At 38.2% G+C, this 26,246-nt stretch overlaps 1 protein-coding gene across 4 annotated transcripts in view; it reads right to left on the reverse strand.

The window, feature by feature from the left end:
- Positions 1-799: 799 nt before the first annotated feature.
- Positions 800-26,246, reverse strand: part of ZCCHC7 (zinc finger CCHC-type containing 7) — a 161,099-nt gene continuing 135,652 nt past the window's right edge. For all 4 annotated transcript variants that reach the window (XM_077817835.1, XM_077817836.1, XM_077817834.1 and 1 more), the window contains exons 7-9: positions 15,832-15,927; positions 3,042-3,159; positions 800-2,157 (exon numbers count right to left, since the gene is read on the reverse strand). In XM_077817835.1, the coding sequence (XP_077673961.1) occupies positions 1,697-2,157; positions 3,042-3,159; positions 15,832-15,927 (675 nt within the window). In that variant the 3' untranslated portion in view covers positions 800-1,696. The remainder of the gene's footprint in view (positions 2,158-3,041; positions 3,160-15,831; positions 15,928-26,246) is intronic.

The raw sequence follows: 26,246 nt of genomic DNA on the forward strand, positions 1-26,246 counted from the left end.
TAAAAAAAAATTACATGTGATTAATTTTTTCCAAAAGTACCTCTAGAGAATTGTCATTTCAATACAGCATTGAGTTAAACAAAAATCAGTTTGGAACCCCCTCTGAGGACACATTTTACATGAAGTAGAATTGGGGCCTGAGATACATGAATTCCTATTTGTTTATTTTTGCTCCAAATAATCTCTGATATGTAAGAATATGGCTACTGAAATCCTTACATTCACCCAGGTGATCCCTTCAACCTAAAAGCCGATGAATTAGGGCTTTGTCTACACATGGAAAATTACCGGCATAATTATCCTGGGATAACAGTGTCCACATGTAGAATTTTACTGGCATAATTATACTGGTATAGCTATGCAGGCAATTCTCCCCATGTAACTAAGGGCTTGCCTACATAGGTTAATACACATCCTGTTCAGTTTCAAAATCCAACAGGTTTCAAAACTAGTAGAACTCTCTCAAGGAGTATGTACCAACTCTATGAAGCCATTATTGTTAGCTACTGTTTTGCTCAGGCTAGAAAAGGGGCTTAGAGGAGGGTATCTATATTATTCCATAGCCGAGAGCCTTTTGGTTGGAACTGACATAATTTAATCTTGTTAACAAAAACTAGGAATTGTTTTCTACCTCAAAAGAAAATGTATAACCAACGTATTGTTTCATGTATCCCCACATAAAACTTTATTTGGTTGGTTCCTTTGATAAAGTATTTATCCTTACAAAGTTTTTAATTCTTTGAGTACAAAAAATACTTCATTTCTTAAAAAAACAAACAAACAAAAAAAACCCCATTAAGTCATTAAACGTAGGCATTATATTTCTGGAAGCAGGTAAATTGCTTGCATTCTACAGCTTGGTTACATAATTTTATCTTTTAAAAAGCAGGACTTCCACACTGTGGAAAACAATGGCATATTTAATTCCAGATGTCAACCCAACTGCTTGTAACATTTTTTAAATGAACTTCTCTTGCTTACCAGTCAGCAAAAAGATTTGTTATTCAATCAAGGATTTGCTTCCTCGTAGTTCATCTGCTTCTGATACTTAAACTTGCAATGCTGTGATTATGATGAATTTGTGACATCACATGAGTTTCCAGGGCAGAAGACTGTCATGTCATAAGTACAATACAACAATTTCACTGCAGACTCCAGCTGTGTGAGAAGTAAGAAAATGCTTCTCCAAAAAAGATTGTTTTTTGTATTGTTGTTTACCTTCCCCTTCCCTGCCCCTTCTCCAAGTCTCCCCAGTGTGAAAGCCTCTCTTTAAAGTCAGGCTGCAAGGGAATCACGTTTGCTTAACAACAGTACTTTGACAGGTGTAGCATTCTTAAAAGGAATCGCTCAAAGGAAAGAAGGCCAAACCTCCCCACTATGGACCTTTTCCCTCATTCATCCAAACAAAAAGAAAAAGTTCCCAACCTTTCATCGACTTACCGAAAAAGAGGGACTGCCAAAAAATACAGTATGATTTTACTTGCGTACATTAACCACTTCCTACCCATTTGCAAATACTCTCTTTAAGAAGCTGAGAGTCACAAGCTCAGTTTTCTTTGTCGTATTGGTTTTACACATCCATGCCTGTATGCAAAGGTGGATTCAAATTCTACATCTTAGCGCAGGGTCAGAAAAATACCATGGCAAAACGGTGGTGAGTTACACCCCCCTCCCACCATAGCTTTCTGTTGACAGATTAGCAGCTGGATTCCTGTTTTGATTTCTTTTTCCTCTGTTTTATAAGAAATAAGCTCTCATCAATGGTGGAACTACTGTCTTTCTTGTTTCTTTGCCTTCTCTTTTTCTTCTTCTTTTTAGCTGCATCCAGCAGCTCCTGGCCATTTTTTGTTTTCCTGCTATGTGGACAGAAGGCAGAGCTGTGATGCTTTTTGCTGCCCTTGGGGGAGTGTATTCTACACCCCCTAGGAAAGTCCTCCTCCTGGTTGTTATTCCTTTGGACATCTTTCTTGTGTTTCTTCTCTTTGCGTTCCTCTGCCCAGGACTTCTTACTGGCCTTTTTGTGGCACTTTTCTTCTTTAGGACTCTTTACATGCTCTTTCCAAAGGTTTTTCTTTTTCTTATGACACTGTCCCCTATGTTCTTCCTCCTTCCTCAGTCTCTTGAACTGCACTGGCAAAAGGCCGGCTTCTTGAAGTTCTGTAAAATAGAACAGTTTCTTTTAATAGTCACTAAGAGGCCAGAACCACAACGCTTGAAAACCACAGCTCTGTTTGCAGTTTGGGGTCAGCAATGGACCTGGTATGTAAAAATCTGAGGACCTGGATAAAACTCAGATATTTTGGCAAACACTGGGTAAGCCAGAAGTTTATCGTCATGTCATTTTAAAGTGCAGTTGCAGCCAGAAAAGTGATATTGTGGGTTTCCATAATCATTTTCTCTCTGTGACTTCATATGAAATTTGCTCAGTTTAAAAAACAATTATCTTTGGAAGACCAATATATTCAATCGGGGACTGGAAAATCAAACAGTGTCATTTTACCTCTGACATTTCTATAGTCAAGATTCTGCAGTCCAAAAACTGCTGATCTGGCTGCGAAGTAGATATACCTGTTCTACAGATGGGTCTTCAGAGATCTGGACAGAGTAAGGATCAGACCCTCCCAATTTTACTCATGTTGAGTAGTATCTTCCACCACAAGTGGGCTCATTGTAGAAAGTGGCCATTCATATACATTGGTTGTTTTTTTTTGTAACAGATTTTTAAAAACATAATTTACAATTCAGAGAACACTCCCCATCAGTTTATAACCATTTTAAGGCCAGTGAGATTTTGGGGGTTAAAGTACTTCCAGGTGTCCTATTAGAACAATGAATTTCAGGAACAGACTGAGGTTACTAAACTCATTAGCCTTGCCCTGCTTGTTGATTGAGATAATCCCCATCATCATCTTAAACAACATGAAGAAAGCCAAGATTACAAAATGCCTAACAAAAAGCAGTAAATATACCAATGTATCCTGATTAAAGACCACTTAAAAACGTGATGGTCAGTAAGAAGTATTTCACAAAATATACCATACCTTCAACCTTTCTCTTTGCCCTCTGAGATCTCCTCTTGATGTCATACTCATCATCATAGTAGTAGACGAATGGGGAAGAAGGGAATGCCCCATTGTACATCCGCTTCTCTGAGCACTCCTGCAAATCACATTTTAGGTTACTACATGCTGTGACATCTTGTTAAGCTTTGGATTATTGATTTCAGAGTTAAGGAAATAAACCAGAACCTCAAAGGGTATAAATCAGGTTTATCCCACTGAAGTCTATGGATCAATGTTGATTTACACCAGCTGGGGAATCTGGCCTTCAGTTCTTTAAATCCTGACAATTGTATTAGTTTCCAATAGTCCTGCTTATATTTGTATCACAATTGTGCATATGCAGCAACATTTATTTAAATGTTTATTTAACTTCTTTGTTACTATCCTTTGATAGCTACGGGTGTGACAGATGGAATCCCATGTCTCCCATCAGTTATTACAAACCTGCTCTTATTTTGATTTACAAAGCTATGTAGCAAATGTAGTACATATAGAAGTGAAGGGCTAGAGTCAGGCACACTGTAAGCAGGTGTTGTACAAAAAAAACCAATCAGAATTAACTTTCTGAAAGATACTGAATCAAAACACATTCTGCAGGAGACTTCGTCGGCAAGGAGACATCAGACTTGGCATGAAGAAGAGATGAGAAGGGAAAGTCTAGAATCTTGAGTCACAGGAACTGATTGGTTTAGTTGTACTCAGAATCTCACTTATAGTGGGGCTTATTTCTCCGTCACACAGATTGGCAAATATGAATCGTACGAATTAAGCGTTATTGCAGTCTTGACAGCCAATCTGGCTCAACTTCAGGGTGCTAGGTGATACTAACTGCTGCTTTATTTGCTTGTAAATTTCTTGGAGGTGTGATTCTTTTCCTCTCTGAACAAGCCCAAATCTAGTTAAATCTGTCTTCTTGTTCTCATGAAATCTTCAGTGGCTTTCACTTTTCTGATGTCCCCACCAGATGCTGAGCAGCTTTCTTTCAAGACTTTGGTACTGCTAACTCTACAATCCCCTCTTCCTATGTGTCCTCACACTTCCTCCTGTATACTTTAGATCTACAACACACTAGAAATGTCTTCAGCTAGGATTTCCTTGGTCTTTGAGCCAAGATTAAACTATATCCCAAACTGGCAGCAGTGGACTTGGCAACTGAATGCATTTTTTTAAATTTCTAACTACTCTGGTTCCTATTCAGACAAAGAACTTGGATGAAGTAAAGCTAAGGTTCAGAGAACACTTCAGTAACTTAAGAGTAAAAATCCTTATAAGCACATTGCAGTTAGGAAAAAACCCACATACAAACAAAAAAACACATTAAAAATCAGGAAAGCTAAAAGATCAAATGTCCAAGAACCCTAAACACTTGAAAATATGCAAATTTACAGATAAGGAACTCAAACCACCCTTATTCTGCCATCTAAGTGATCTCACCTTCCAACCCTCCTTTCTTTATTCCTTTCTATAGATACTTTGCAAGTTGTGTTGGTTTTGAATCAGGGTCTTTTTCTCCGGTCTTTAAGACTCCGGTCTGCAGTCTATAGCTTAAGCTTTCAATGTTATTAACTATCTGTTAAGGTGAAATTTGCCCCCATACCCAACTTAAATCCCACTCAAGACTTGTGCTGGCCCTCTGCACGGCTAGCTGGGAAAATATGCCAAAATGTTTCGTCTTTGACTTTTTTTCTTTTTCTGCTGAACAACTCAAAACATTAATACTGTCAAATATGCAGCAAAAGTCTAGAAAGCACTCTGTGCAGATATGACATATCAACACTGACATCTCTGATATCCTTCCCCCTCACCCCCACCCCTAGGACAACATTATCTTTGTGGTATGTTCCCTGAAAGTTTGCTAACCGTGACACTATGTACAAGCATGAAAACTGACTAACAGGCAGGAGCTGGTGAACAGAGTGACCAACAAAAAAAGCCCTCAGACTTTAGGGTTATGTGATCTCAGGTAAAATTGTTTCAGTTATGTGGGCTCTATCTCGAAGGACATTTAAAATGGTAACTAGGGAAGCTTAGCCATGGTGTATTCAGTGCTCATGTAAATGGAAGGCAGTTTGGAAAGAAAAGCGTGTGTCAGTGAGAATGAAGATTAGATTAGTTTACTGATGCCTGGTGTACAGTAAGAAGTTAGGTCAACCCAGCTATGTCACTCAGGGATGTGAAAAATCCACACCCCTGAGCAGTGTAGCTAAAATGACCTATTCCCTGGTGTAGACAGTGCTAGGCTGATGGAAGAGTTCTTTCGTCGGCCCAGCCACCCCGCCTCTCAGGGAGGTAGATTACCTACATCGACAGGAGAATCATTCCCATCAGGGTACGTAGTGTCTACATTGAAGCGCCACAGCACTATTGTAGCATTTCAAGTGTAGACAAACACTAAGACATATTGCTGTATGTGGTTGCAATAGTCTCAAAGCAAGAGGTAAAGCAGGGAGTTATTTTAAGCATAGTGCTATTACTGCATGCGTTTACCAAGAAGAAATCCTCCCAAATCAGCTTGATTTCCTTCTTTGACAGGATAATTGGTTTGGTGGATGGGGGAATGCGGTGGACATAATATACTTGAACTTCAGCAAGGCTTTTGACACAGATATTCTGATGAGTAAGATGGAGAAATACAGGCTCAGCAGAACTACCATTAAGTGAATACATAATTGGTTAAACGACTGCGAACAAGTAACTATTAATGAAATGATGTCAGATTGGAAGGAGGTCTCAAGTGGGGTTCCACAGAGCTCTGTTCTGGGTCCAGTATTATTTAACATCTTTATTATAGGGCTGTCAATGAATTGCAGTTAACTCATGTGATTAACTCAAAAAAATTAATCGCGATTAATCACACTATTAAACAATAGAATACCAACTGAAATTTATTAAATATTTTCGGATTTTTTCTACATTTTCAAATATATTGATTTCAGTTACAACACAGAATACAAAGGGTACAGTGCTCACTTTATATTATTTTTTATTATAAATATTTGCACAGTAAATATGATAAAAGAAATTGTATTTTTCAGTTCGCCTCATACAGGTACTGTAGTGCAATATATATCATGAAAGTGCAACTTACAAATGTAGATTTTTTTTTGTTACCTAATTGCTCTCAAAAACAAAACAATGTAAAATTTTAGAGCCTATAAGTCCACTCAGTCCTACTTCTTGTTCAGCCAATCGCTAAGACAAGTTTGTTTACATTGACAGGAGATATTGCTGCCTGCTTCTTACTTACAATGTCATCTGAAAGTGAGAACAGGCATTTGCATGGCACTTTTGTAGCTGGCGTTGCAAGGTATTTACATGCCAGATATGGTAAACATTCGTATGCCTCTTCATGCTTCAGCCACCATTCCAAAGGACATGCTTCCATGCTGATGATGTTCATTAAAAAATAATGTATTAATTAAATTTGTGACTGAACTCCTTGGGGGGAGAACTGTATGTCTTCGGCTCCGTTTTACCAGCATTCTGCCATATATTTCATGTTATAGCAGTCTCGGATGATGACCCAGCACGTTTGTTTTAGAACACTTTCACAGCAGATTTGACAAAACACAAAGAAGGTACCAATGTGAGATTTCTAAAAATAACTACAGCAACTCGACCCAAGGTGTCATCCAAAGTTGAAGTGCCATCCAAAATCTGAGAGGGACAAGGTGTGGAGCATGCTTTCAGAAGTCTTAAAAGAGCAACACTCTGATGTGGAAACTATAGAACCCAAACAACCAAAAAAGAAAATGAACCTTCTGCTGGTGGCATCTGACTCAGATGATGAAAATGAACATATGTCAGTCTGCACTGCTTTGGATAGTTACAGAGCAGAACCCATCAACAGCTTGGAGGCATGTCCTCTGGAATGGTGGTTGAAGCATGAACGGACATAGGAATCTTTAGCGCATCTGGCACGTAAATACCTTGCCATGCAAATGCCTGTTCTCACTTTCAGGTGACACTGTAAACAAGAAGTGGGCAGTATTATCTCCTGCAAATTGTAACCAAGTTTGTTTGTCTGAGTGATTGGCTGAAGTAGGAGTGAGTGGACTTGTAGGCTCTAAAGCTTTACATTGTTTTATTTTTCAATGCAGTTATTTTTTGTACATAATTCCACATTTGTAATTTACACTTTCATGATAAAGAGATTGCACTACAGTACTTGTATCAGGTAAATTGAAAAATACTGTTTTTTACAGTGCAAATATTTGTAATAAAAAATAAATATAAAGTGAGCACTATACTTTGTATTCCATGTTGTAATTGAAATCAATATATTTGAAAATGTAGAAAACATCCAAAAATACTTAAACAGATGGTATTCCATTATTGTTTAACAATATGATTAATCGCGATTAATTTTTTTAAGCGTGTGACAGCCCTGCTTTATTAATGACATAGATGTAGGAATATAGAGCATACTGATCAAATGTGCAGATGACACAAAGCCGGTGGTGGGGGCTGCCAACACTTTGGAGGATAGAGTAAATTCAAAGGGGTCTTGATAAATTGAAGAATAGACCTATCGATAACAAAATGAAATTCAGCAACGACAAGTGTCAGGTGCTACATTTAGGGAAGAAAAATCAAAAGCACAAATACAGGCTGGGGGAAAACTGGCTTGGCAGCAGAGCTGCTGAGAAGGATCTGGACGTTGTGGTGGATCAGAGTCTCAACTTGAGCCAGCAGTGAGATGCTGTTGCAAACAAAGTAAATGCAATATTAGGTTGCATTAACAGGCATAGCATGCAAGTCACAGGAGGTGATAGAACCACTCTACTCAGTGCTGGTTAGGCTTTATCTGGAGTAGTGTCCCCAGTTTTGGTCACCAACATATAGAAAGGCTGCAGAGAAACTGGAAAGGATCCAGAGGCAAGTGTCAAAGATGATCAAAGGATGGAATGCGGCCAGATGAGCAAAGGCTGAAGGAACTGGGTGTGTTTAGTTTGGAAAAGAGGAGATTAAGGGGAGACGTGATAGCGGTTTTCATACACTTGAAAGGCTGCCATAAAAAAAGATGGAGAAAAGTTGTTCTCTCTTGCCACCGAGGGCAGGACAAGAGGCAGTGGGTTCAAACTACAGAATAATAGGTTTAGATTAAGTCTCAGGAAAAACTTCCAAACTGTATGAACAGTAGGACAATGGAACAGATGCCTAGGGAGACTGTGGCTGCTCCTTCACGGAAGGTTTTCAAACGGAAACTGGGTAGCCATCTCTCTTGGATAGTTTAGACACAAAAAATCCTGTATCTTGCCAGGGGGTTAGACTAGATGTCCCCTGCGGTCCCGTCTAACCCTGTGGTTCTAGGATTCTATTACATAATACGAATATTCAGGAAAGAGATGCATATTGGACCACAAGACTTCCATTCCAGGTTAGGCATTGATTATTGGCACAATACATTTAGCAAGCTGCTTCCAGCAGTAATCAGTACCTGACATGTCAAGAATGTAACCTTACTGCCAAACTCCTCAAAACACATATTATCAGAATAAATGCGGGGCAGGAGGCTGTAGAATGGCTAATGAACTGGTTACTGCTGGGAAAGATCCAGAGGAGGACACTCAAGTATTTTTTCAGCTGAATCATAGAATATCAGGGTTGGAAGGGACCTCAGGAGGTCACCTAGTCCAACCCCCTGCTCAAAGCAGGACCGATCCCCAATTAAATCATCCCAATAGAATCACAGAATAAAATAGGCCACTTGAAGGGAGTGTGATGGGACAGACAGCAAAGACAGGTGAAATGCCTACAAACCGATCAGAACTACTTATGAATTTTTCTACAGAATTCTAAAACAGTTTTCTTTTTTGAGACGGGGGAGGCATGTCTGGCCACAACCACAGAGCCGCTGGATAAGCACTCCAATATGGCTGTTCTTCAACAGAAATTTGTAGGTCTCAGAATCAATCTACGCCCTTTTTTGGCATGCAATATATATTGTTGCAATTTGTAATCTGTGTCTAACTACTGATAATTACAAATCCCAAACTTTTTCCTATTCTTGCCTCCCAGGTGGTGCTTTCATGACTTAGATGCTTCTGCGTATTGAAAAGTGCAAGGCAGACCCTGAGGAAAGGGGATAAAGGACTCCCTACCATGATAAGCAATTAACGCTCCTCCTCTTCCTATGAGGTCTGTTTGATACAATGCCTATATGATGAAATGTTAAGACACAGGTAGGAAAAAAACATTTTTTAAATATGAGTGGCATGAGTCAGTCATCCAAATGCAATAATTCAATATAAAACTAGGTGGTGGAGAGAGACAGTTGGAGTCTCCATAAAACACAGGATTCTGCCCTTTGCATAATCCCAGCTCTTACATGCCCCAATACCAGTTGCCCCACTAAGGTACAAAGGGATAGAGAAGCATAACTGCATCTTTAGTACATAAAAAGGCTTCAAAGATTAATATGACACACCTGGCCAAGGTTTAAGATGGGAGAAGCCTAGGAAGAGGCGTTTAGGTTTGGCACTCTATACTGAGTAAGTGAAAGAAAACATTAAGCCAAAAAATTGCCAAATATTTACTCAAAAGCAGCGGTGATACTGTTTTAGACAAGTAATGCAAAGACACAGTTATCTTCTTTGATGGCTGTGAAACACACTCCCTCAGGTCTGTTCTGAGATGCTGCACAAAGTCTAGGGCTTGTGCCACAGACAGATGGCCCTTTAGTTATTTTTCATGTTGTTAATATGTTGACAGTAAAGCCCTAGTGGATGAAATGCACATGCGTCCAAAACCAGCACTTCTGCTTCCTCTTTTAACTTCACTGTATTGAATAATCATCTCAATAGTGTACAACATGCACTCTCCCACACCCCTCTCTCTCAAATATACTGCCACTACTGCTATATACTTTGTGCCATTAAATACCCTGGGGACATTTTTCAGCACTAGAGGTAACCCACAAAGGACTGAAAGCACAGCCTGCTACTAACCCAGCAGAGGCATTTTCTATTTGATTGACGCATTTGGATGTGAATGCAAGGCACATCTGCAGACACTACCCAGTTCCTTAGTTTTGTTACATGCAAAACTTGCTGCAAAGTCTGAATAATGCAATGGATTGCCACTGATTAATGTGGGAAGTTGTTACACTTAATGGTGAGACCCTAAAAAATTAGTCCTCGTTATGGCTGTTCCAGTGGATGGCTTGGACGTATAGATTGTAATGAAATGGAACATTCTTGGAAGTCCAGTGAAAAGAACAGATTTGCCATCAATACTGACCCTTTAACGGAAGCGACAGTTTTAAAAAATGTATTCTGAGTAAACAGATAATATGGTAACTTAAGTCTACGGCAATTGTGACCTCAAGGCATCAATGCTGTATTAAATATATGTCCAAGTATTTCCACATCTAAAAACAATGGAGGAAGTGAGTTGGCGTATGATGATCTTATGGATGGAAATGGTCCTGTTAATGCTAGCAATTAACTAAGTTTTTTCTGTTGCTTCAGTTTTTGGGAATGGTGAAAGTCCAGTGAATCCCTAAATTTCTAGCAAGTACTGAGTATTTCAGATTTCATCAACAGGAGTAAGAGGTAGCTTAACATATGATGGACTATTGTGAAAAACGTTAGTCACAATAACGTTCTTTACAAAACCATAATCTGAGCCTTCTGTCTCCTTATACCTTGGTACACTTAAGCTTTAAAGGAAAGAAGCACTCTGCTGTGTGTCATTTATTTCTTGAGGTTTGGAAACAGCAAACTGAGGAAGACCATGCAGATCCATTTATTTGGGAATTCCTGCAGTCTTTTTCTGTTCTAAAGACAGACTTTTTAAATCCAGTCAGAGATGTCCATCTCTTAGAACCCTGAGTTGAGAGGGGCAATGGTTTTTGCACTTGCTTTATGAACAGCTCTCTTTGTTTGTGGGATTTGTAGATTTGAACTCTATCTACTGACTACACGTGTCTAGGTGCAACACTACCAAGATGTTCCCACGGCCACTATCCGTACTTTCAGCCACTTTTGAGCTGGAATTTTTACAATAGAGCAACTTAAGCCAAAGTGTGAATGATACACTCTTTAATTACAAAGGACTGAATTCTTAACTGCTCTGTCGATGCACAAGGCTCAAATGCTACAAACACAATACCCTTCTGCTGCGTTGGGGGCAAAATGTGTGGAAAACTGTGCATGGGGACTCCACACTCTCACAGTTGCCACAGAACTCATTTTTGCAGCAATCTTTCACAGGGAAATGTGATTGGGGGTAAATGTGTCACCCACAATGGGGTCAAGACCAGTGGGTAAAAAACACAGATTGCATCCTCCTGGCTCAGACCCTGCTAAATGGTTGCTAGTCTCCCATATACTTTGCTGCAGTTGGCTGTGGGTTGTCTACATGTGTCCAGGTCCTAGAACAAGTCACGACTGAAGATTCCTTCTCGGATCCCCACCTTGTTTCAACTCTATTTTGAGTGAACTAAGTCCTTTCCTTTGGGTTTTGCTGGCTTACAGGGCTGTATCCCATGGGAGTTTACTCCTGCCAGGTGTGGTTAGCTCTGTTTGCGGGATGGAAAACTGTTCTGGTGTTGGGGTTGTTCTATCAAACTTTAAACAAAGGTAATAGATTCATAGATTCTAAAGTCTGCGGGGACCACTGAGATAGTCTCATCTCAACTCCTGCCTAACAAAGGCCGTAGGAATTTCCTGAATTAATTTCTGTTTGGACTAGAGCATTTTGTTTACAAAAAACATCCAATCCTGATTTAAAAGTTTCCAGTGATGGAAAATCCAGCACAGGCCTTGGTAAATTGTTCCAATGGATAATTACTCTCACTGTTGAAAATTTGTGCCTTAATTCTAATCTGAATTTGTCTAGCTTCAACTTCCAGCCATTGGATCTTGTTATATCTTTGACAATTTAAAGACTGCCATTTTAATTATGTACCATTCTAATTTCTTACTCAAAATGTTGTGTGATGCCAAATCAAACACCTTACAGAAGTCTATTGCATCAACACTATTACCTTTATCAGCCAAACTTGTAATCTCATCAAAAAAAGGTATCCAGTTTATTTGACAAGATCTATTTTTCATAAAACCATGCTGATTGGCATTAATTATATTACCCTTCTTTAATTCTTTATTAATCAAGTCCTGTATCCATTATTTTGCCTGGAATCAATGTTAGGCAGGTAGGTCTACAATTACCTGGATCACCCTGCTTTCTCTTTTTAACATGTTAGCTATCCTTTAGTCCTCTGGAACTTCCACAGTGTTCCAAGATTTATTGAAAATCAACATTAATGGCTCAGATAGCTCATTGGCCACCTCTTTTAATACTCTTGGTTGCAAGTCACCCAGTTCTGCTAAGTTAAAAATGTCTAGCTTTAGTAGCTGCAGTTTAACACCATTCTTAATTGCTGTTGGAAAGGAAATTAATTCATCATCATTATCTGATATGAATATTGTGACAGGGTCAGGCCAGATGGCCACAGGAGAGTGACAGATGGCAGATATATTAGCCCCAGGTTGAGTAGGTCCCTTTTCCTTGGGTAAGGCAACAGGGAAGGTTCCAGAACAATCAGGAACTTTCTGGAAACAATTAAGACAGACAGGCTGGTTAGAACACCTGCAGCCAATCAAGAAGCTGCTAGAATCAATTAAGGCTGGCTAATCAGGGCACCTGAGTTTAAAAAGGACCTCACTTCAACAGTGTGAGTCAACAGTGTGCACTTGTTGCCAAGAAGGCCAATGGCATTTTGGGATGTATAAGTAGGAGCATAGCCAGCAGATCGAGGGACGTCGTTCCCCTCTATTCGACATTGGTGAGGCCTCATCTGGAGTACTCTGTCCAGTTTTGGGCCCCACACTACAAGAAGGATGCGGAAAAATTGGAGAGAGTCCAGCGAAGGGCAACAAAAATTATTAGGGATCTGGAATACATGACTTACGAGGAGAGGCTGAGGGAACTGGGATTGTTTTGTCTGCAGAAGAGAAGAATGAGGGGGGATTTGATAGCTGCTTTCAACTACCTGAGAGGTGGTTCCGAAGAGGATGGTTCTAGACTATTCTCAGTGGTAGAAGAGGACAGGACAAGGAGTAATGGTCTCAAGTTGCAGTGGGGGAGTTTTAGGTTGGATATTAGGAAAAACTTTTTCACTAGGAGGGTGGTGAAACACTGGAATGCGTTGCCTAGGGAGGTGGTGGAATCTCCTTCCTTAGAAGTTTTTAAGGTCAGGCTTGACAAAGCCCTGGCTGGGATGATTTAATTGGGGATGGGTCCTGCTTTTGAGCAGGGGGTTGGACTAGATGACCTCCTGAGGTCCCTTCCAACCCTGATATTCTATGATTCAGTTTGTGGTGTGCGTGAGAAGCTGGGAGCAAGAGGCACTCGGAGCTGAGAGTGAGAGCATGTACTGTTGAAGGACTGAGGAGTACAAGCATTATCAGACACCAGGAGGAAGGTCCTAGGGTGAGGATAAAGAAGGTGTTGGGAAGAGGCCATGGGGAAGTAGCCCAGGGAGTTGTAGCTGTTGCACAGCTGCTCCAGGAGGCACTCTAGACAGCTGCATTCCATAGGGCCCTGGGCTGGAACCTGGAGTAGAGGGTGGGCTCGGGTTCCCCCCAAACCTCCCAACTCCTGGTCAGACACAGGAGCAATTGACCTGGACTGTGGGTCATGAAAACGGCAAAGACTGAGGGCTGCCATGAATCTCCGAGGTGAGCAAATCTGCCAATAAACGCAAGACCCACCAAGGTAGAGGAGGAACTTCGTCACAGTATATTATTAATATGATTCGAACACTTCCATCTTTTATGCTTTATTATTGACCATTCTACCCCATCCATCTAATAATGGACCAATACCATTGTTAGTATTCATTTTGTTCCTAATAGTCTTAAAAAGCTTCTTCTCTTCGTCCTGAACTCCACTGGCCATAATTTTGTTTGTCCCCTTTTGCTTTCCTTATCAATTTTCTACAATTCGTAATTTTTTGATTTACACATTCATTACTACCAACTTCCACTTCCTTGTTTACAGTATTTTATTTTTTCACTTCCCCTCTAAGCCAGGTTAATTTTTTTTATCCACTGTGGTCTTCTCTCTTGATTGTGACTTTTTGGGCCTCAAGAACATTTTAACACTTCCCAATTATCATTCACTTTTTCTGTTTAAATTTTTTCTCCCAAATGTTTTGGCTCATACTTATTTTCAACTTTGTGAAATAAACTCTTTTAAAGCACCAAGTATATATATATTACTGGTTTGGACTTTATTCTGTTTATAGATAACAAATGTGACCAATAATTTCAACATTTCCTTTGTCGAAGGTTCTGATAATTACAGTCTGAAATCCTAGATTGAGCAATGACAGAACAAACTACAGGAATAAGTGTTGGTGTGTCATACTATTAGCAGATTTATCAATACATCTTAAAACTGATGACTTGCACCTTAGAGCTATTGTTAGGCAGACCGCTTTGTACCATCTGAGAACTATTGCCAAGATTGTGATTGCTGCTCAATATGAAAGAAATAGGGCTGATGACTAATGCTTCTATTTTATCTATATTGGATTATTGCAGTTGCCTATTTTCTAGGGTCCCCCCGCCCCCAAGGACACACCTTATCCAGAGTGTAGCAGATTTCTTAATAGGTACATGTTTGTCACAATATAGCCCTCCAATCTAGAAATCTTTACATTGGCTCCAAGTAAAGTTGTGCACCAATTTTAAAGTTCTTCATTTAACATTTAAGTCTGCTGGGGGGTAGCCCTAACTAACCTGATTGACTTTTAACTGCCTTATGTCCCCATACCATTCCATATGAGGCTTGAAACTCCTTGAAAACAACACACCCTGCTCTGTTTGTGATGCTGTAAAACACAACTACTGTGGCTAAGTGGACATGTAAGACAGTTAGGAGGGAAGAAAGGAGTGTTTGGGTGAATACTATCCATAGGATTTAGAAAAGGATGAACCTAAAGCTTTCAAGACACTTGGAATGCAGATTTTCTATCAATATTGTTTCTCATTGTAAAATTTCCCTCAGACATATTTCACAGCAAAATTAATAAGACAACACCTGTTTTGTGTGGCTACAGGTGCAGAGCTGCACCTGTTGTGTAAGGATACTGACAGTCAAAATATATATCAAGGAACTGATCCTGTAAGGTGTTAAATGCCCTCAATTCCCATTGAAGCCAACATACGTTTAGGGTGCTCATCATCCTGGAAAATTGTTCCCTAATGAAGAAATTATATGAAACTCAAGAAGAGACATTAAGTTACAGGTTAGAAACCATCAATTTTTTCTGTATGAAAACTGGTTGTTAAATGGCCTGGAAAGTTGGCTGGGGAGGGGGAATTTCTAATCAGATGGCACTGATTCAAGACATGGCTTTGGGACTTCTTCTATGGTACTTTAATATATACCTATCCCAATGTCAGAACAATTGGGAGTACCAAATCCTGTCAATTTGAAATAGTCTGGCTGACTAAAGTGGAGACACTGAACATTTCAGCAATATTCCATGCCACACCCACAGGAGAACTTAACATGTTTTTAAAAATTAGCCTAAGGTATTTCTTCTTTTTTTATCTGTTCCAGATCATTTTACAGTGGCATCCAATTATTTTTAACAATGCTGCAAGATCACCCATATTTAATTAGCACTGTTCTTTCTACAGTGTTAGCGTGAGTCTTTCAGCTCATTCCTCCCACCACACACCACAGTGAAGATAAGCATATGTATAAGATGGATACATTTAACATTTAGCCAGAGACTACTGAGACTTACATATCCATAATGTCCTTTCTGGGAGCAGTTGTAACAGTACACCAATGCAGAATGCTCAGAATACGAACTGGACTTCTTGATTGATCCTGGTCTGGTCTGCAATACGGAAAACAGGTGAGAATTAGGTCTGGTGAATTCCAAATGTTTAAAATAATCTAAACAAAAAGCTGTCTAAATCAACAGCATTCCAGCTGCAAACAAGAAGCTTGGAAAAAGGAGCAAGTTGCTCATGTAATATTACAGAACAAATTAAACCTTGATCACCAAAATCAAGTGGGATAGGAAACTTCAGTGTCCGTTCCATACAGCCATTTTATTTCGACTCTCAGTGCAGGAAAGTAGGCTGCTGATTTCTCGCTCTCTTTTTTGCAGATGTCCCACTATCCTCAGGGAACAACCAGGGCCATCAGATATTACATCCACCAGCTGGATAGAAGCATTTGTGTATTGCAAAACGAGTCCCTCCCAGCAGGACTCACTTAAGGCAATATGGGGAAGGTCTTCTGAGAGAGATACACAGCCTAAATCTACCACACTCCTATTTCCTCTCACTCTCCACCTCCCCTGCCCCCTTCCCCTAGTCACTGAACAGAATCTGTCAATGTCAATTTTCAAGTCACTAGCGGATCTGAATCTGCACCAAACACCAAATTAAATTATTGTGTTTGCTGTTTGAAGTCAGAACTGCTTTTTAACGCAAAGAAAGTTTTGGAACACTAAGCTGAACTCAATGGGTCAGGCAGATTTATTTTTTAAATCCAGAGCCAATAAATAATAACTTTGCTCAGCGTACCACCACATACATTTTGAACGGAGTGTGTGAGCACACATGTATATGTTCTAGGTTATATACACACACTTATTCAATAGAAAACAATAAAAAATAAAACCTTTGTTTAATCAGACTTAGCATATCCGCCGAGGAAGGGGGATGGAATAAAGGTTCTATGAAAACCGGTCAAAACAGAATCCAATTAATTTAAAGGTCCACATATTTTCCTTTATTATTCATTCTAGTGGAACACAGGAAAATGTGTGTGATTTCAAAGAATTCATCAATTTTTTTTTTAAATATCAGTCTGTTATTGCAAGGGATGCTTTTTTCTTTTAAACCTCTCATTGTGTTTACATCCCATTAATACTTCTAATGCAACTGTATATTCTTTCTTTACAGAGGAATTATAGTGATGCTTGTAAAATAGACAGAAACTACAGGATTATTCCTTGATCATCTTTTATGCATCTGATCACATTTTTGGTAGGACAGGACAAGCTTGTTTCACCACATTTTGAACCCATATGGCTTTAAAAGCGCACTTCAGATTCATGTAACTCAGTTCACATTTCATTCACTACATGCTGTGAATGAAGGATCAGAGAAGGGACATGTACAATGAAAAACAGTATAAACATGGCGCAAAAATCAGAGAGAATGAAAACCAGTGTTTGTGCCAAAAGGAGCACACAGACAAAAAGAGAAAATCTCATAAAACAACAGATATATATTCTGTCTCTCTCTGTAGATAGATATGGAGCTAGTAATGTGTTCAGGCCACTCACGTGTGCCAGCCTAGCTTTTTGGACATTCTTTCTACTACATAGAACAGGCTAAAACCCCCTCCCCCATATTTAATTTACATGAAAAAAAAATTCATAAATTCAAACTGTTTTTGAATAGGAGGTGTGCAAAGCCTTCAATCCTAGTAGGTTTGGCCAGCTCCCGTTTTTGGATCCCATACTCTGCCACTCACGGGAAATAAAGTTGCATAGGTTCTAATACAGAGTTCCTTAGAAGCAGACATAAATTAAATAATCTGGATCCTTCTTCCTCTGCCTTTATACAGAATTTTGTGTGTATGAAATCCATTTTCTAGGCTTATGTCAATTGCAGCTCACATTGTGATGCGACCAAGAAACTGCAACAGGTCACTATCTCTGGTTACTTCAGTCACCACTTGTCTACTAGAGACAGCTCTTCATCTAGAATATCTGTGGAATGTATCTGTCAAGGGAAGATCAACTGAATTATATTACAAATGACTCTATATTTCTATTAAGCCTTAAAGGGTTATATTTCAATTGGAGAAATTTGATTAAATGGTCTTATTCTTATAGTTTGTCATGTATTTGGAATGCGAAATTGCAACTGTGACACATCAGACACACATATATGTTAACCTCAAAGTATCTGTTACAATGTTAGTCGGGTTTTTCACCTTGAACTGTCAAATGGTGTTACACGGATTTATCCAATAAAACAATTTAGACTACTAGTGTTGTATGTATTTAAAATCTCTATTAAAATGTACATGATGCTTAAAACAATATAACTTTCTTTTGAAAAAGAAAAATCAGGGTCTCTTCTCTCCTGAGATATGATTTGTTAAATAAACACCAGATTTAAGGATCAGAATGATACTGCTAGCATAGAATTTATCATGTCTGCCAGTGATAATGCTAGTAATTTATATGACTGAATGAATAAATAAAAAGTACTTATAGACTCCTTCACTCTAATCCAGTAGTTAAATCTTACAGTTCAAGATAAAAGTAATCCTCCCAGCTCATAAATTATGTGTGTATTTCTGTAGTTTGTGTCTTTTCTTCTATTTAAAGATGGGTCAACACTAGCATTTGAAGTTCTTAGCAGTTACAGCCTCTAACAGCTCTCCTCAGAAGTTCATGTACTGCTGACTCGCCTGATAAACCTCTGGATGTTAATCTGAATAACACTTTGAGCTGAAAACTTTAATTACTATGATAAATGTTATCTGCATGCTATCTTTTAACCAACTATAGTACACCATGCTACTAAGAAAAGAGGATGGCACTCTGAATAGGTCTTACCTCATTAGAAAACAATTGTACATCACAACTCGGTAGTGGAAACAGAGGGATGTTAAGCTTTTCTTATTGTACTGTACAAGGTCTAACAAGAATCCTTGAGAGTATTCACTGCATTAGGAATGTATGCTCAAGTGACATGAAAAAAGCTCCACACAACATTCCCTTGTGTTTAGCAAATAGAAAAGGTCAGATTTAAGGAGACAAATTAAACTGAATACTTACAGTTCAGATTACAACTATACACATCTCTGCGGCTTTCCAAAAGCCAAACACAAGGGGAACCTGTATGTTTTTAAGCCCTCTATTTTATTATTATTTAAGGTTTAAAAAAGCATCTAAGGACTCCAATCCAATGGGTACAAAATAAAGCATTCATGAAAGTAGCTCCTCTATGTTATTTTTTTTGTTACAAACATTTAAATAATCTATATTTGTACGGTGATATCTAGGAGATTACTTCACTATCAATATATAGAAGTAATAACCTGGTAGATAGCATTACCTATGAAAGGTCCATCCCATCTGCTATTCTTGCTGAAAGCTTTTCATGCACCAGTAAACTCAGTAAATATCAGAAGATAAAGCATAAGCCTACCACGCCATGGATTTACTCCTAATGTCTCCTCAAAGTGCAGCCCGATGCAACGATTACAAATGATTTTTCTTCTAATGTCATTTTACATAACCCTTTTTTCTGCATGAGTAGTTAGTGCGGAATGAATGAATGAATGCCATTAAAACAGTTAATCATTATCTGGGACACTGGCCTTCCTCCCTTCTCAACCAGGAATCTCCATGACAAAGGCCAAGAGATCAAAATGCCAGGGCTGCCTCAGTGGCCTATTTCTGACAGTAATTTTTTATGCAAATTGGCCTGCTGGGCAGCTCCCTCTGTGACCTTGAGCTGCCCTTATCTAAACTGACTTTGATCCAATGAGGGTTTGCTTATATGAAGCTCATTACTACCTAGGATATGCAATCTGACTAAATCTCACTAATTAAAGAGAACCGTCCAGTCTCAGTTTTATATTATATGCATGTGTGCGATTACACACGCACAGAACCACAACTACACTAGAATACGCTATGTGAATTGAACATTGCATTTTTGACAAGTACAGTATATTCATTCCACTGTCAAGCACATAATGTCACTTTTAAAGGAAAATACAGTGCTTAACTGCATACTCCATAACACCGATTTATACAAACACACATATCAAACTTGAATAATGCATAGAACTGCGATGATTAAATAAAGTTTAGACCTGACACTTACAAAGTCCTTCCAAGCCCCATTATTCTGTAATAAACTGCATGAAAACATATTTTAAAATATGGGATTCCCACTTGATTATCAGAGAGAACCCCATCCAAACAACCAAGTCTACTATGATCCACAAATACCTAATGGAATGATTTTGACAGTTGAGTAAAATGTGAAAAGTTTCAACTGCCTATTAATAACCTTGAGCTGAAACCAAGGTCACTGTCTCCTTACACAGATCAGTTTTTACCAGCCACCATTCTGCCTCTGTTTTAGACTAATGCCTATTTTCCTGAGTACACTAAACAACCCTGTAGGTTGAGTCCACTTTAGTATCCAACCCACAAACTCTCTGGAAACTATCTGTACAGCTTATCCTATATAACGGCCCACTGCAAGTTTTCTTGTACAACCACTGAAGCATCTGGTACTGGCCTCTGCTGGTCACAGAATACTGGGACTAGATGGGATGATCCGGTATGGCAATTGCTATGTTTCCATCTCACTGGCAGATTCCATTTTCTGCTGCTATTCCTTACTTCATTCTACTGAGAGTGTATTTTCTCTCTCTAGTGCTCAACAATTAAACTGGTAATTAATCAGACAAAAACCTTCATCTAGGCAACACGAATGATCCTGCAGTCCTTACTCAGGCAAACCTCCTATCGAAGTCAATGCGTGTTTTGCATGAGGACTGCGGCTGTAGGCCCTAAATGTGTGACTCAAAAAGACAAGTAAGGAAATGTGAAACTGAGGGTGGAACTCATTTACATCAGTGCTGCTACGTCTGCTTTCTGAGACCAGGGCATGATGGTCTGACTGTATCACCACATACTACAGATGTCACTACAGTTAGGCAAAACACAACAAGGGAAGTGACACAACAACTGCATTTCATTTCTCTTTAAAAACAGATCATAATCTATTTATATTTTAGCAGAAGAAATAGCAACTATGGGTCATTCCCCTGCATTCAAAACTGCCCGTAACAGCTAACATGTAATGTTGTAATTATACGAAGATTTTTTTTTAAACCATGTCATGTACCCAGTAGACTTCCACTCCACTGGGTAATTCCTTAATTAGGCAGATTTTTGAAACGTGTATTATGTACACAACAGACCGGAACGTCTCCTTTAGAGTATTCCTAGTCTATCGCGTGATTGCATCATTAAGTCGCACATGCTACGTAGTAAAAATCCTTATGAAAATTCATGAAAAAAATGTACAGAGCATATTTAGTATGCAGGTGAAGTACATAACTTAAATATTTTGGCTTAAAAATCTCACAGCCACCAAAGCAATTAGACTATTTTAGTGGACCAATTCCTTGCCAAATTTATTTCTTACATTTTAGCCATTTTAAAACTGTACACATCCAAAAATTCATTTGCTCAAATCAACCAACCATTAATTTTTTCTTTTTTAAATTGCACATGGCTTGTGACCTCTTCTCACAAGTTATACTTTGTGAATGAGTATATTTAGGTGTGTTTATAACCTCAGAAAAATAGGCTACATAACAGAAACAATGAAATAAGTGTTACTAAAGCAGAGTGAATTATGCAGTTATATTTTCTCTAATCAATACCTAGTAAGTCACAAATCAATGGCTAGATTTTTTTTTTAATTGGATAGTCTGGAAAAGCAAACACTTGCAAATAACCACAAGAAAAAATGTAACTTGTTCAATCCACAATACAAGGGGTAAGACATGATAGTCTTCTACAGAAGTAGACATTTATACAATGCATTTTAAATAGATGCAAATGGCAGCTACAATTCACTGTGTGAAAAGATGAAACCAAGAGACAAAAACTAGAAAATTATACATATGAAAGAAATGAATGTAATCTTTTGATACTCTTACGAGTAGGGAAAAATACTAAATATTAATTTAGGACGTCGCTTCTGTAAAATGGACAAAAAAAGTCTTCAGTGAGTTCAGAACAATGAATATATGCAAGATAGTATGGATAACAGCAATTCGCTCCCTGAATGCTCCAACGTCTTCCTGGCTTAAAAAGCATCCCAATTTTCTCCAAAGGTGGTGGCGTTTATTCACTGGTCCATGGCTAATTTTACACGGAATGCAAAACGTTATTTAAATAGGGTGGTGCATTACATTTCAACTATTTCCTATGGAGCTCTCAATCTACAGACCGATCTTTCCTCTATTTTAATTTTAAAGTAAGTTAGCAAAAGCTTCCTTCTGAATCCCCAGAGACTACCTATATAGTGACACAAATGCACAAATTTATGACAGTAACATAAATGCTCCTCTGAAGTAATGTGCAACATTAAGTGAAATCGTTTCCTGGAAGATATTATAGGGATCTATATTTTATTTGCCATCTTAAACATATCTGGGTCTTTATGACCGTATTTTTAAAATGCATTTCCTTTTTATATTTCTTGGTGCAAATGGACTGCATAAATAAGCAATGTGCTATGAGGCTTCAGACTAGCCGATAAACCCTTTCAATTTTCATGCCAGCTTCTTCTTTTGTAATTCAAATCTGGCTGGAAACTGGCAGCTCTGAAAACTGAAACAAGCACTGCCACAAATACCTTGTAATGCTATCGACCTTGTCTGCCCATGCAGTGAGAAAGGGGGATGCATATGTGTCTGCAGTCATCCAGATAACACAACTCATTTTTGGAGGGGGGGGGGAAGGCGGGAGAGGGGGGCATAACAGAAGCCAGCCCCGGACTGTGCACCAAAAGCAGTCATTACCAGGCGAGCTGGAGAATAAGTCTCTTCAAAATACACAGCGCATTTAAAAACCATATACAGGGCTCAGCCACTGCTTTCATTACCAATTTTAATTTAGCTCCTTCAGTTTGCCAGCCAGATAAACTCTTTAGTGCTGTTTTTTAATCTATTTGCCACATTTTCTGTTTAAGATTATAGTAATATGGGGCAGGAGAAGGAATCACTCTTAGAGGAAATAAAGAAATAGATCCGCTTATCAGCACCCATCAGAAAGTTCATTAATCAGCCAGGCTTTGTGCCCCCTAAATTGAAAGGTTAAATAATCCTCTCAGGAATATTTCTAGGCACCTCCACCAATTGTCCGGAGAGGAGCTGCCATTCACAGCACTCTGGATCGGTGACAGGGTATTTTACTACTGTTTGGACCCCAAACAATGACGGACAAATGGCCTGGCTTACAAAGAAACCTTTTAGTACAAGGATGGAAAAGGACCACAAGCTTTGATGTGGTGGGGGGGAGGGAGGAAAGGAGGGGGGAGGGAGAGGGAGGAGACATATATGGATCCCGGTATATTTATTTGAATGTTTATTAGTGTAGCTATCAAATACATTTATAGGCAGGCACACACACACACACAATATATATATACACACACACATAATATGCACTCACACTACTAAGAATATGTATGTTTACACAAGCATTTGTACATTAATCTGAACACAAACATTTCCAATGTTTGTAAAATTAGGAGTTGAACAGAACTAAAGCTTGGTTATATTTATTAGCTAATACACTAGGGAGCTAAACAAACCCCAAGGTTTTAATTTTTACTGTCATTCTAAATGATTTACAGCTTCCTTTTTTTTTTTTTTTTCCCCTTCTCAACTATATCTGGCCTACTGGAACACCCCTAACCACGACTAAAGTTTTTTCCAAAAAGGAATTATTTCTTTAAAATATGGCAGAATATGAAAACCAAGCCTATTATGGTAGTACTTGAATACAACTGATTCTGAGAGAATGTGTTTCAGTCCCTTATAGCTGTGTTTTTGGAGTGTTATCTTGACATCAGATACTCAGGAGGAACAAATTATAAGTAAAGATTCCTATTTTAACGATATATCAACTAGCTGTCAATCTGTATTGCCTCTGATTGTATTGATGAGTGAATGCATACAGTACATTTAAATAATCGGACTATTAAAAAGACAAGGTCATTTCCTTATACCTTGGGCACCGGCACATGACCAGTATGATTACTAACTATCCAAGTTAACGTTCATTTGGCAGGAAGCAGCGTCTATAATTTGATAGCTACATCCCTTAGGCATTCCCCCTTTAAAGATATCGTATATAACCAGACAGAAACTTTGTAATTATTTTTATTTGCCTATGCAATGAACTCCTCATAACTATAAATTTGATACACTCAGCGAAGATAATCCCTGGTCAAACAAATTCAAACCAATCTTTACATGAACTTCTTTGAAACTTCATATGGGGTTCAAATGTCTGTCTTATATACCCATTTCTATTGAAGAAGTCTAAATACCTGTAGCTAGATTTTACTTTGTAACATGATTTGGGGCATTTCTTAAAACAAAGCAGAAAATATTTTAATTTCCTCCAACACCAATTAAATAAATACCCCAGACAGTAATCATGTCCCCAAATCATCCTTCTGAAAACTTCTATGCTCGCTGCCTCTCTCTCTAACACCCCTGTACCACCATCAGAAAAGCAGCATCAGTGGGATCGCATTTAACCAGGTTCTCTGAGCTGCCCATCAAAAAGTCAAACTGAAACCATACACCACTGTCAAATTCAGTATATCTAAATAAATAGAATAATTTAAATTCAATCTCTTTACAGACAGAAAATAATATAATCCCTAACATTTTAGAGCCATTATGGCAACCTTCTGTTTCCGAGAAATCCAATGCTATATCGCTGGTTATTTAAAATGCCAGGGCAACAATTTACTAATAGAATTAACAGCACTGTCAAGACCTAAAACAAAGCAAGACGCCATGTACAGTCAGCATTGTCAGCTAAATAACTATAGAATGAGAATTTATCATAGGTACAGTTATATATAACAAAATGATTAGAATCTACTGCAGATGCACAGATGAGGTACTAATGTAGAATATCCCATTCAAGTAGATATAGACCAAACTGCAAAATCAAACGAGTAATTAAAAAAACATTTGTAGAGACCTGGTGGTGGCGGAAACAAACAGCCAATGGTAGCAATGTCATGGGCTGTTTAAACTTGAAGCACTGCCAAAGTAAAGGAAAATATATTGTATAACTATGCACATTTGAGAGTTACAGTCATGGCTTTTTGGAATAAATTTACTATACATTACAAACAAAATTAACATACTAAAATAAGTTAAAAGATGAAGGTCTAACTTCAATCCACAGAAGCCAAAAAATTCAGAGCCAAGAGACTTCTTACTTTGTCATACATATTTATTTTAACACGTGCTCAATCAGATCACCCACTGTTCTGAGACTTCTCTAATACTGAAGTAAAATGGTGCCTATTCAGCCTGGAACTAAGCTCTTTAACTCTTAATATATGGAGCTTGGGGTTATATTTTAATCACTTTTATGTTTTTCTTTTTAATTAAAACAAAACCAAGGTAAATCTGTCAGAGATAGTAACTTCTTCATTGACATGACAGGCCATACCTAGATGTGGTGGTGTTATTATTGACACGACAGACCGCTTGGAAATAAGTCAATAAATATTTTTAGGGAATCAATCTGTAGATGATTAACATGATCAAGCATAACTTTAGAAAGTTATGGTCTAAAGTATTTGAGTTCTTAGCTGCTCCTTAATACATGGTTCATTGACAAGATAAACTCACAGGTCCTAAACAGCAATTATGGTCTATACATGACTAGTAAAAGAGAGTTAAATACACATATTAATTGGTGCAATACACCATATCCTCTTCTTCTGGGTCACTGAATACTCACTGACTTTTTAACATGCAGATTATTTATATGATATAGTGCAATAGTTTTAAATGATACTAAAACATACCATTTACAGACCATTACTCAGTGGACAACTGACAAGCAAAGGAGCCATTATTATTATGACAGGCAGACTCAAAATTCTTATGAATCAGAACAGGATGTCCTTGTTTGAGTTAGCAGTTTACATCTTTAAACTTTTGTTTTAATTTTGCAATATTCAAACGCGTTTATCCACTTAAAACAGAAAAATGCAAATATTTTAAATTAAAAATATTTATACCTAGATTTTATATAAAACCAATGTAAAACCACAACATATTTTTTGTTTTTTCACACAGAAAGCTTAGACACAACCTCATATATTTTAACCAAATTTAGTAAACTTTGTTTCTACACTCACAGCTTGTATGTCAAGATTCAATGAACATACATTTACAGTAACGTAGATAACTTAAAGCATGAAAATGTACACCTACACTTTACTGTAGGTGAACTGAACAGAATTATTACATACTCTCTCAGACTAAAGACTGTAAACATAAAATGCAGCAAATCTGACACTAATCTTCCACCCTATTTATTTT

The sequence above is a fragment of the Eretmochelys imbricata genome, chromosome 5 (genome assembly GCF_965152235.1).
Source record: "Eretmochelys imbricata isolate rEreImb1 chromosome 5, rEreImb1.hap1, whole genome shotgun sequence".
NCBI classification, from domain to species: Eukaryota; Metazoa; Chordata; order Testudines; family Cheloniidae; genus Eretmochelys; species Eretmochelys imbricata.